This window comes from Mustelus asterias, chromosome 9 (genome assembly GCF_964213995.1).
Source record: "Mustelus asterias chromosome 9, sMusAst1.hap1.1, whole genome shotgun sequence".
Taxonomy (NCBI): domain Eukaryota; kingdom Metazoa; phylum Chordata; class Chondrichthyes; order Carcharhiniformes; family Triakidae; genus Mustelus; species Mustelus asterias.
The window spans coordinates 31,427,009-31,440,543 of NC_135809.1; the positions used below are offsets into that span (position 1 = coordinate 31,427,009).

General features: G+C 40.1%; 1 protein-coding gene across 8 annotated transcripts in view; it reads left to right on the plus strand.

Moving 5' to 3' along the window:
* immp2l (inner mitochondrial membrane peptidase subunit 2) overlaps positions 1-13,535 on the plus strand; it is a 539,159-nt gene that overhangs the window by 14,554 nt on the left and 511,070 nt on the right. For all 8 annotated transcript variants that reach the window (XR_013498730.1, XR_013498731.1, XM_078219904.1 and 5 more), the window contains one exon: positions 10,341-10,444. Coding sequence is in view for 6 of the 8 variants with exons in the window: in XM_078219904.1 (XP_078076030.1) it covers positions 10,341-10,444 (104 nt within the window). In the remaining 2 variants the exon portion in view is untranslated. The remainder of the gene's footprint in view (positions 1-10,340; positions 10,445-13,535) is intronic.

Consider the following 13,535-nt stretch of genomic DNA (forward strand, 5'->3'; position numbering starts at 1 on the left):
GACTCATTTATATGAGCTCTTTGCTTCCTAATACTATGCAGTTTTCTATCCATCGCAAGACATTACCTGCAATCCCATGTGCTTTAACTTTACATAGTAGTCAGTTATGTGAGATCTTGTTGAAAGCCATCTGAAAGTCTAAATAAACCACATCCACTGGGTCTCTCTGGTCAACTCTACTAGTTACATTCTCAAAGAATTTCAATAGATTCGTCAAGCATGATTTCCCTTTTGTAAATCCATGCTGACTTTGTCTGATTATACCACTGCCTTCCAAATGCTGAGTTATGAAATCCTTGATAATGAACTCTAGCAACTTCCCTAGTACCGACATTAGGCTCACTGGTCTTTGGTTCTCTGTTTTCTCTCTGTCTCCCTTTTGGAATAGTGGGCTTATAGTAGCTACCCTCTAATCATAGAAATCATAGAAACCCTACAGTACAGAAAGAGGCCATTCGGCCCATCGAGTCTGCACCGACCACAATCCCACCCAGGCCCTACCCCATATCCCTACATATTTTTACCCACTAATCCCTCTAATCTACGCATCTCAGGACATTGAGGGGCAATTTTAGCATGGCCAATCAACCTAACCCGCACATCTTTGGACTGTAATCTGTAGGAACCAGTCCAGCGTTCATAGAATTTTGGAAAATAACCACGAATGAATCTGCAATTTCCAGGACGACTTCCTTAAGTACTCTGGGATGAAGATTATCAGGATCTGGAGATTTATCCGCTTTCAATCCCATCAATTTCTCCACAACCATTTCTCTACTAATACTGATTTCCTTCAGCTCCTCACTAAAACTTTTCTCAGGACATCAGGTAGGTTTTAAGGAGAATCCTAAAGGAGGAAAGAATGGTAGAGAAATAGAGATGCTTAGTGAATGCCTGAAGTTGGAGCTGTGCCAGTTGAAAGCACAGCCACCATTGCTTTAGCGATTAAAACAGAGGATGCACAAGGGATCAGAAGTGGAGGAGTGCAGAGAACCTGGAGGATTGTGGAGCTGGAGGTGGTTGCAGAGGTAAGAAAGGGTGTGAAGCCATAGATGGATATGCAATCAACGGTGGGAACATTATTGATATTAAAATTGCAGCACTGTCAGGCTGAGAGCCAATGTAAGTTACCAAGTACAGTGGATGAAAGAGGCTTGATGCAAGCTAGGATACAGGGTGGCAGAGTTTTGGATTAACTGATGTTTATTGTGTGTACACAGTGGGAGGTCACCCGGGGAGCATTGGAATAGTCAAGTCTAGTAACAAGGGCATGGAGGTGTGTTTCTGCAGCAGATGGTCTAAGGCAAATGTGGAGATGGATGATGTTATCAAGTGGAAATTGGTGGTCTTGGTGATGGAGAGGATGTGGGTTCGGAAGCTCAGGATGAAGCTCTTCTCCCAATTTCATTTGAATTATTTTAATTGGTAGTGAATCGATTAAATTATTTCAATCGGTACTTCACCATGAAGTAGATTTTCATGAACTTCAAATCTGCAATTGTCCTCTATGGATTACTCCAGTTACTTTTTCCAAGTGGCTTGCTCGCATAAAAGCTTGATATTTGTGCATAGTTCACTACATGTTATGTGAAAGTATAATTGCATTTGAATTTGAAGATTTACTCCATGTAGCTTATGAATCTTGTTCAATTTTTATGGTATGTTGTTGAGGGAGATTTTCTGCAATTTTTCTCTTAAACTAAAAAGCTTTGAAAGATGCACTGGACTATTTTCATCCAGTTGCCCAGACTGTATTTTTTGTGCAAAATAAAGTTAGTTCAGCAATTTCTGCTGACTTGTGCTGCAACTGACTAAGAATGCATAATAGCTTAATAATAGCATCAAGATCTCAGCAACGTGCATTCTGCCTGAGGTGCAAGCACTGGTAGTTTCTGAGGAAAATAGTCTGAAAGCAGTTGCAGTGATAAATCTTTTGTTTGCTGCATACTGTTGACAGCTCTGAAAATAATGCATGATGGTACATATACAAGGGTTCAAGAATTTAAGAAATTTGATGTGATGATTAATGGTGATGAAATATCTGAGATGACATTCAGTCATTTGTAGCAACACAAATTGGAATAAAATACATTTACAATGCATGTTCCAGAATAATATGCTTTCCTAAGATATAGAATTGTGAAAAGTCATAAGTAAGAATACTTGTATACTATTCAGAGATTTGGCTTATACTAAGAACTGGACAGTTCTCAGTTCCCAAATGACCAAGCCAGACAGTTGTACATGTTAAGTGTCAACAGTCCAGTAGGTTCATTCAGAATTCCTTTCATGTCAAATAAATACAATTGAGATCAGTTGGATATGCACTTTTTTAAAGTTTATTTATTAGTGTCACAAGTAGGCTTACATTAACAGTGCAATGAATTTACTGTGAAAATCCCCTAGTTGCCACACTGCGGCACCTGTTCAGGTACACTGAGGGAGAATTTAGCATGGCAAATGCACCTAACCAGCTTGTCTTTTGGATTGTGGGAGGAAACCAGAGCACCCGGAGGAAACCCACGCAGACATGAGGAGAACGTGCAAATTCCACACAGCCAATGACCCAAGCGGGAATTGAACCTGAGTCCCTGGCACTGTGAGGCAGCAGTGCCCCTTGTGACTTCAGTCACAATCAGTGACAAAATGAATGGATTACCAGTTTCTTGCTCATCAGGAAATACATTTATTCTACACCTTCTGCCTCTTTTTTGTATTTTGTTTGAAAAACTGCTTAAACTTTAAACCCATATAGTACCTTAATGCATATTTTTGAGGAAACATACTTTTTTTCTTAATTCTTACAGGCCAGTTGCAATAATTTTAAATATAACTTTCTGGATAATAACTTTATTGAGAGTTCACTGGCCTGAAATAACACAAACTCAAAAAATATTCAGTAGTTTGCGTTATTCGCTTGCATTAATAAATAATAACTATATCCTAACCATCACTTTGATTAGAAGATGCAATTATAGTGTTATGTTGTTATCTCTCTACTGATCACTGCTTTCGTAGTTTGAATGTTGAATAGTATATATTTCTGTGCATTTCAAAAAGCAAATGAATGCCAGAGTGATTTGCCAGAAAACAATTTGCAATGCCAGCAAATGACTTTGATCTATTCTGCCCCTTAAAATAATAAGATATTGATGAAAGCAATAACTCAAACAACACAAATTCCTTCATGTATAGCTAACATATGATCACACAGGCAGAAGAATTGTTGATGTTTCCTCAACCAGTCCTGATGTGATCCTGCAGTTTGATTTGTAATTAAATCCACCTGGATGTGTCTTTAATTTTTTACACAAGTTGCTATCTAATTTCACACTCAGGTGGCTATTAAAACCACCACCTAGCAATATACAATGTTCATTCTTCCTATCTTGCTGTTTCTGCACTGAATTGTGACTGTCATTCATTAATATTTTACCTTCCCTGCAGCTTTAACACCCTGGCAACCTGCCTTCATGGAGGTAGTGGAAATAGCTTTGCAGTTAGCAGAGCATTTCATTGTGGTCTCACTTATTGCTAGCACTTCATGCTGATCCCCCATTTTTCACGCCATTGAGAATCTTTCACAAAGATTTACACCACAAACCTCTGTCCTCATTCCTGGCTCCAGTGCTGCTGAAAGTGACTGGAATTTTGGCTGGAACGCCAAATTCTCCATTGTCACTTGCAGTGGGCTGGGCACGGATGAGAGCAAAGAATCCTGCCCTTGATTTATTGTAGAATCACAGAATCCCTACAGTGCAGAAGGAGACCATTCAGCCCTTCGAGTCTACACCGACTCTGACTTATCTTACCTAGGCCCACTGCCCTGCCCTATCCCCGTAACCCCACATATTTACCCTGCTAATCTCCCTAACCTACACATCTTGGGACACTAAGGAACAATTTAGCATGGCCAATCCACCTAACCAGGGTGAATTGAACCCGGGTTCCTGGCGCTATGAGGCAGCAGTGCTAACCACTGCTACGTGCCGCCCAAACTTATGACGTACATTGGACCACTTTTTAAATGGAATCCATCAGTCTTTAGTTTAATAGGCTGGAATTTTCTGGTCTCACTGATGGAACATCCTTGCCGCGGGTTTCCCGACAGTGTGGGATGGAATCAATGGGAAATCCCATTGACAGCAACGGGACCAGAAGATTCCGCTGCCAAGAAACATGCAGCTGGGAGGCAATTGTTTGTTTTATTTGATTAAGAATGTGGAAAGGTCTATTGTTTTCTTGAAAGACGTCTTGATCATCTTAGCTAGATACTTTTTCTTATCTATATTTATTGTATCTAGTAGCTCTACCCTCAGACCCTTATTTGTGCTACTCCTATTAAAAGTTGAAGCGATGTATTCGTTAAGTCCTATCACTGTTTCTTCATCCTCATGTGATGTTTTCATCTCCCATTGGTTGTATCTTTAATTATTTTTTTCCTTTGGGTTTGTTGCATCATTTACTTTTTCCCTTTGTCTTTCTGCAAACCCTATTGATTATTTTTGTTTCTTCCTCTCTTTTTTTATATTCAATTTTCTTTTTACTATTAGTCCTGGATTTGTCACATGTCTCTCTTTTTAATTCAGACTTTGATTTCACTTTTTCTACTTAGTCATTGCTGCACTCCTTTTACTTCTGTGAATAAGTCTAGTTTGTACCCTAAAATGATAATTTAATGATTTCTAATTATTTGTCTGCTATTTTATCTAATCGTTTTTTTCAGTTGGTCTGGACTACTTTCTTTTAATCTCATTGAAATTGTCACTGTTTCTTCTTCTTATTAATTTTTATATCAAACCTAATTTTGGTCTTTGTTTCCTAAATGTTTAACTGCTCTTGCATATCAACTAGTTGTCCCCCCTCATTTTCTCAACCTCGATCTGTGCATTCCCCTCTTCCTTATTGAATTAAAATATACTGACTGAGAAAGCAGTCCTGAACACATTCAGGACCCCCTCTTCCTTGTCCCCTCCGCCCTCATCCAAAGGCACCCTCTCTACCACCCCACCACCTTTCTTGACCTCTCCTGTTGTTAAATTATTAGACTGCTCATCTGATATCTACTTTCTCAGAAGACTAAGGAAATTTGGCATGTCAGCTAAAACTCTCACCAACTTCTATAGATCCACCATAGAAAGCATTCTTTCTGGCTGTATCACAGCTTGGTATGGCTCCTACTCTGCCCAAGACCGCAAGAAACTACAAAAGGTCGTGAAGCCCAATCCATCATACAAACCAGCCTCCCATCCATTGACTCTGTCTACACTTCCTGCTGCCTTGGCAAAGCAGCCAGCATAACTAAGGACCCCACGCACCCCGGACATTCTCTCTTCCACCTTCTTCCGTCGGGAAAAAGATACAAAAGTCTGAGGTCATGTACCAACTGACTCAAGAACAGCTTCTTCCCTGCTGCCATCAGACCTTTGAATGGACCTACCTTGCATTAAGTTGATCTTTCTCTACACCCTAACAATGACTGTAACACTATATTCTGCACTCTCTCATTTCCTTCTCTATGAACGGTATGGTCAGTCTATATAGCGCGCAATAAACAATACTTTTCACTGTATGTTAATGCATGTGACAATAATAAATTAAATCAATTCTGGATGATCAGAAATTTCATCCAATTAAATATTGGGAGGATTGAAGCTATTGATTTTGGTCTCTGCTTCCCTAACTACTGATTCCAACCCTCTCCATGGTAAAAGTCTGAGATTAAGCCAGTCTGCTTTCAGCCTTGGTATCACATTTGATTCCAAGATGAGCTTCTGACCTCATATTTGTGCCATCACTAAACCACCTACTTTCACTGCCCTAGCATTGCCAATTTCACCCCTTTCTCAGCACATCTACTGCTGAAAGCCTCATTTGTGCCTTTGTTACTTCTGTACTCAACTATTCAAATGCACTCCTGGCTGGTTCTCCCACATTCTACTCTCCATAAACATGAGATCCTCCAAAACATTGCTGCCTGTGCATTAACTTGGCTCAGTTTCAAATTATGTTTATGTGAAGTGCCTTTGGGCATTACATTATGTTAAAAGCACTGTATAAATATAAGTTGTTGCAGAAACCTCTTTACATCTTTGCCATTTACTCTGATTGGTAGAGGTGTTGCCATGGAGAATGTACTGGGGAACAGGTAACTGATAATCTTAAATCTAAAATAACACCTAATCTCCTACCTCTTTCATTTTTCCAATATGTAGATGATATGTTTACTATATTTGGATCCGCAGCTGCTGTAAGAACTTCCTTACGCACCTCAATGTGCTCCATCCTGCGCTGAAATTTATTTTGAACTGGAGCAATCAAATGAGCTCTCTTTCTTCAATACTAGTTGAGAAATTTGCCAATGTCTACTATTGTCTACCACAAGCCTACCTTCACTGATCAATATACAAGTTGGAATTCCTATAGTTCCATGTGCTATAAGATTGGCTTTATCAGCAACCTCGTAAATAGGACCCGAGCCACTTGATCACTGTGCAAGCTTGATGCTGAAATGAGGCACATCAAAGCCATCCTGCGGTATAATGGCTACCCTGATCTGATAATTGCTCGCTGTTTATTGTGCAAACTCATGAATGTGCCCAAGGCTGCCACTTTTGATCCTGAAAAGTCCCCAGTCAACCTCACATTACCCTGGCAGGGTAAGTTGTCTCAAAATTTTGAACAACAGGTGAAGCTAGCCATTTCAGACTGTTACAAGTGCTGTTCTCCATTAACAAGGTGCTGTTGTCAAGCCAAAAAGATGTTCTGCCTATCACACAAATGAATCGTGTGGTATATGAATTTCAGTGCCAGTGTGATGCCAGGTATTTAAGTCGTACATCCCAATGACCGGTGGGTCATATCAAACAGAACGCCTCTTCAGCTGTTCACAACAGGCAAAGTATAGACCTTGCCCAACAAGCCCATGATTGCAAAACTCAAAACATACTGCCCAAAATTCGATGTGATTCCATGATTGGACAACACTTGTTGAATAATCCAGATTGTGTGAAGAGTTACACTGAAAATCAATTCAGGATTATCAGTTGAGCTGTCAATGTTTCTCACTTACGCATATATTCACACATACAGCCCTGTCCTTTGAAGATAGAAGAAGCATGTCTATGCATTGTGCCTTTTTCAACTGAACAAAAGTTTGGGGGACAGCCATTCCCTAGTTCATCCTTTTTGGCAATATCTTTACCAATCAGAGTCAACCCTGCCTGGTTTGAATTTGATCAAAAGCTTGGCAGTTAACTGTTGCCTGGTGCATTCTCCATGGGAACACCTCTACCACTCAGAGCCCAGTTGCCAACCAAGCAGCAGTCTCTTCTCATGCAGTATAAATTGTTGTTCTCTTTACTATTGGTACTTTTGTGAACTGTCCTGATGAGTACAAGATGAAAAGTTTTGACAGCGTGCCTCTTTCTTCAGCAATACTCAAGTTCTGTACTATCAAAGTTCTGGATTAATCCCTGAGCCGCAAGTAAATTGGTGTAGGTAAACAACGTTTGGGAGTTGAATGCATGGCTCAAAGATTGTTGTGAGAAGAATAAGTTCTATTTAGAGAACTAGAAATGGAGGAAGTGGAAACTGTACTGTTGGTGGAGTGACTCTCTTAATTAAGGATGACAGTACAATACTGTGAGATGACCTTAATTCTAAAGCTCAAGACATTGAATCAGTTCGGGAAATTATAAAAAATAACCAAAAGTAAGCTTTTTACAGGCTCCCGAGCAGTACTACACCATGGGACAAGGCACACAAAGAAATAATTGAAACTTATAAGAAAGGTACAAGAATAATCATGGGTGATTTTTATCAACATATTGTTTGGATGAATCAGATTAGCAAAGCTAGCCTTAAAGATGTGTTCTTAGCGGTTTTGGGACAGTTTTTTAGAGCAGTACATTCCAGAGCCAACCAGAAGGCAGGCTGTTTTAAATCTGGTAACGTGCAGTGAGACAGGTGTAATTAATGATCCAGTCCAGCAGCTATGCCCTTTTGGTCTGTAGTGGTGCTAGCGAGCCACTCTTGGTGATGAACATTGAAGTCCCCCCACCCAGAGTACATTCTGCACCCTGGCCACCCTCAGTGCTTCCTTCCAGTGATGTTCAGCTTGGAGGAATGCTATTTATCAGCTGAAGGGGGTGTGGGGTGGTGGTAATCAGCAGATTTTCTTGCCCAAATGCTGCGATACAGAGAGAGCTGGAGCTGGGTGCACCTGCATGTGACTCTCAAAATGTTAGCATGCAGGTACAGCACATAATAAAGGAGGCAAATGCTTTTATTGCAGGGGGAATGGAGTACAAGAGTAAGGAAGGCTTGCTGTAGCTGTACAGGGTACTGATGAGACTACATCTAGAATGCTGCATGTAGTTTTGGTCTCCTTACTTAAAGATGAAAGCACTTGCAATGGAGGCAACTCGGAGAAGCTTCATTAGGTTGATTGCTTGAATGAAGAGATTGTTTTATGAGAAAAAGTTGAGCATCGAAATTCTCTGCTCCAGAGAGCAGTGGAGGCTGGTTGTTTCAGGCTTAATTAGACAGATTTTTGATCTACAAGAAAGGCAAGGGCTTGTGGGGGGACAGGCAGGAAAGTGGTGCTGACACTGATCAGATCTACCACGATCTTATTAAATAGCAGAGGAGACCTGAGGGGTAAAATGGGCTTTTACTGTTTCTTATGCTCGTTAATACATCAAAAAATTTGTACTTAGCAAGATCCCACAAATAGAAATGAGGTAAGTGCTTGATGATGGATTTCAGACGGTCTTGAATAAACGGTAAATGTTTGCAGTATAGCACTGCCTTAGTATTGCACTGAAATGTCAGCCTAAAATTATCTGCTCAAGTTCCTGGAGTGGAGATTGACCCCCTGATTGGACTTGGTGGCCAGAGTGGTCGAATTTAAATAAAGGCTATCTGATAGAATCATGGTTGATCCATTTTTATAAGTCTAATTATTGCAGATACGAACTTCAAAAACAGAACTTGGAGAATGGATAGGAGCAGTGGATAATTTCTTTAAAATATTCCTCATGCTTGTTATGGAATAGTTTTGAATTTTAATCTATGTTAGAGCAGGCAATTATGCAAATACTGGCAGTTGGCTAACTACTGTGATTCTGCAAAGCAGGTTACTCAAGTTTTAGTCAATAACATTTTGGGGTATTTAGTATGGTAACAAGGGATTGAATTTAATATACTGTGTATCAAATGCACAAGTTTTAAGACTTTTACTGTAACAAACTAAAGGCAACATTGACTAAAAAATATTGTGTAAACAATTTGTACTTTAAACTTCAGAAAAGATCCCCCATTTAACATAAAAATGAATGAAAATCTCCCTCCACGGTTATGCTTTACTTTTTCTCTTAAGTGAACACTTCTTTCTCCAGGGACCTGTCCAGAGTGATTTTTTGATCCTTTTTCCTTTCCCAGCTTCTAATCTATGAACTGACTTTCATGGTGTGGACCAACCTCAAGATCCCTTCCTCCAGTCAAATCTTGGCAAATCATTCAGCTTTGTTTAAACCCTCATGAACTTGGTTTCTTCAATCTGAGCATGAGCTCCCACCTGCATTCTTGTATGGTGATCTACAGGGACTTGCTAGCTCCATCTATCCTTTCTTTCTCGGATTTTTGTAGATTGACCCCGTATGCGAGGTTCTATGATTTATTTTAGGAAAGCCTGTAACTTAATCCTACAAAGGTATCCTACAGAATCTTGCCCTCCCAAAGCCCATCCCCATGGCAACATGAAACACATAGGCCTTGTATCCAGATAGAAATGCCAATTAACTATCCTCAAGATTCCCCAGCTCCATTCTATCTTGGGATTAAATAGATAGTTTAAAGTATAACTGTTTATAAAAGCTGACATTTCTAACACCTCCCTGAGACTTGGAGCCGAACAGTCTATTCACAGAGCGTAGCACTTAGTGTGAATATCCTGTACCTTCTTCCCATTTAAACAACCTGGGCCCCCCTTTTACAACCAAGCCACCTTTTCAGAGCAAGTTTAAATTAAAGAGAATGTCCCAAAACGTAACAATCTTACAAATTTCATATTGAAGCATTATTCAGTATCCTTGTATTCCTTTTTAAGCAAGTCTGAGACACAGGAAATAATTCATTAAGTATTTATCCATGTGCCAGCAGCTCAGTAAATCTTTGCACTTTCAAGTATGGCATGCTTTCTTCAGGGAGTAGTATCTTAAGAATTAAAATAAATACATTTCCTATTTTGTGATTATTTTACATTTATTATTTATTGTGTAATATGTACAGAGGCTACATTTCCATATTTTTGACATTTCTATCTTCTGATTTCATAGCCATCATTAAACCCTCCAGGAAGAACCACATGTGATATAGTGCTTTTAAATCGATGGAGTGTGAGGAACTATGAAGTGCAACGTGGAGACATTGTATCTCTGGTGTAAGTAACACATTTAGTAGGTTTCAGTGAAAAGTATATTTTTGCGAACCACTTGCCAGCTTTGAAAATGTGCATTAGTTGCATTACTCCCGCAGTCTTTGTTTAAAAAGCTCTCCTCCGAGTATAATCTTGTGACTGACATTGAAGTTCTTAATTAATTCTTTAAAAGAACCATACTGATAAGTGTTTTTGATTTTTGTTGTGATCGGTTAATTTTTGCTTGCTGGACCGTGTCTGTTCCTTGTGATTCATTATAAAATGTCATCCAGTTACGAAAATGATAGATTGCAGAAAGGTGCACATAAATCTATGTTTAGCTTTGCACTAACAGTTTTTGTGTACTCAGTGGATTTTCTTGGCCATGTGGCATTTTGTGAATGGAACGACCATGAAACAGAAATGAAATGCACTGACTTAATATTCTCTTCAAAATCACCCGACTTACTTTCCTCTTCTCTTGTTGGTGTCTCGCTTCCGAGGTGAAACAAGACATGATGCAAACTTCTCCATGACCTGGTATGCAGCACATTGTAACTGGATGAGTAGATACCACCAAGTTGTCCTGTCCCAAAGGTATAAACATAAGATCAAAATAACCAGAAGAAGCCTTTCATTGTGGACTTAGGTGACAGATAATCCTCGACAAAGTGAATACTAAATTGGTTAGTGCAATAACTCAGAAAGCCCAACTGGAAAGGAATGGTATTGTTAAACACAAAATAAAACCACTACTCCGTGGCGTACATACGCAAGTCCTAACAGGGACAATAGTTCAGCAGACCCTTCCTGATGTCTGCCTTATAATGGCCCAGGTGACGAGTTCAACTTTGGCAGGCCAATGCCTGTTACCAAGGGAACTCGTATTCAACGGGCCAAACAAGGAGATCAATTAGAGATTTCCCATGGAGGGTTATCACAGATAGGCTTTTTAAAAAAAATGGTGACAGTGTAGTAAAATCAAATATTGTCAAACTGAGTCAGAATGAGAATTTTTGCTACATAAATTGGGCTGACAAAAGGGCAAGTTTCGTACTGGGCAGATAAGTATTCTATGGGCTTTTCTTTTAACTTTAAACTTCACTGGATTGCTGAGTAAATGTGCCTGTGGAATGAAACCAAAAAACAAATTGAATCCATGCAGGGTTTTTATCAAGCACATTTGGCTGCTTACCTATCATTATGAGCCACCTGGAGACTGTTAACATTGAAACAATGGAAATCTAAAAAGCATTTGGACAGTTACATGGGTAAGATGGGTACAGAGGGATATGGGCCAAATGCGGGCAACTGGGACTAGCCTAGTGGTTTAAAAAAAAAGGGCAGCATGGGCAAGTTGGACCAAAGGGCCTGTTTCCATGCTGTAAACCTCTATGACTCTGAAAGAGAAATTTAAAATCCCCGTTATTTATTGATAGTATGAAGCAATGAGATTTCACATTTAAAATACATTTTATAAATAAGAATCAAATATAGCAAATACGACTAAATAAACACCACCTCAGGTTATAACCTAGACTTTACACTGAAAAGCACTACACAACACAACCATATGTAGTTTAGACTAAAATCCTTTGTTAAACCTTCCCTTTTCAATTATTAGCTCCCTGCCAGAAAGTTTTTAACTACTTGTCAATTTTTTGAAGGTTATGCATTTTCTTGGGATCCACTCCAAACCTTTTCACAGTTGCTTTGTAAGGTCTGGGTCTATTCAAGTCAAGCCTGAGCTTCACTCTAAAATATATAGGCAGAGCATCGGGGTCAACGTAAATTTTAGTTTTGGCACCTGTTATTATCCCAAGTCCTTCTTGGAAGACTTCAGGGTACTTATTGATGACTTTGTACAGTCTCCCGTGTCTTCAGCCAGTTCAGTCTGATGCATTGGAGCCAATCTCTCCCTATCAGGCTAGGCCCTTGTCCCTGTACAGTGATGAGTGAATGTCAAACCAACTGCTGCCTGTAAGTCACTAGGGTCACCGTGGTGCCTTTTGGCTGCAATGGCTCCCTTGCATACGTGGCCAGCCAGGCCTTTGCGCTTTCTTGAATACCAACCCGGAGGCGATTATAAATCTGCTGTCCGATAATGGAGATTGCAACCCCTGTACTTACTCCCATTTTTAATGTGTGGCCATTTACTAACAATTCCACCATTTTGGAGGCAACCTTTGTCATGGAGATGCAATTTAATTGTCCTTGGTTATGGGCCTTTTTGCAAGATAAGGTCCGGTACTGGCCTTGGCCTTTTTTCGTAATAACCCACGTTTTGACTGTCCATATATGTTAACCTCAATTGCGTTCTTCTGCAGCACTTCCAATAGTCTGTCGCCTGGCATCTACAACCTTCTGGATTAGGCTTCTTAGGAGCCTAAAGGCTGTCAGATTGGACTGTCACATTGTTAATTCCACAGGTCAGCCTACCTTGCAACATGTTCAGGTGTGGTCCAAATTCACAGTGCTCTGTCTGTTTTCACCACCTGGTCAGAAACTCAATGACAGATTCCCCAAAGGTTTGCCCTGTCGTGTTAAAGTGGAATCACTGGAGTATTATTGAAGGTTTCATAATAGCTTTTAACTAAGTCCACCAATTCATTCAAAGTTTTGGAGTCAGGGGCATCCGGGTAGGTCAGGCTTTTTAATACACCGAAGGTTGGGATCCCGCATGTCATCAACAGAATCACTTTCTGCTTCTCATCCCCCTCATTAATGTTGGCCCGAGAAAAGTAACGCATGCGCTCTGCATACTGAGCCTAGCTTTCTATACTTGCATCATATGCTTCATGTTTCTCAAAAGGAAGCACCAGAGGATTACTTGTCTCAATAGTAAAGTTGGTCCGGAGGGAAGGAAAACTCACTTTACTCCTCATTGCCAATATAATAATCTTACCGAGGTCAGTCTTCCATCGCCAATCACCCTTTTATTTACAGTGATACCTGAAAACCTTTCAACGGTTGCAGAGTGCAGATTAGCCCCGAGTCTATGGACTGCCGGCCTGAGTGGATCCAGCTGGTTTTAAACCCCCCACTTCTTCTTCCCTATTCGGTGAGCCTCCACTGGCTTAATAGGGGAGCTCATGTTCAAAGAGGCTCACGGGAA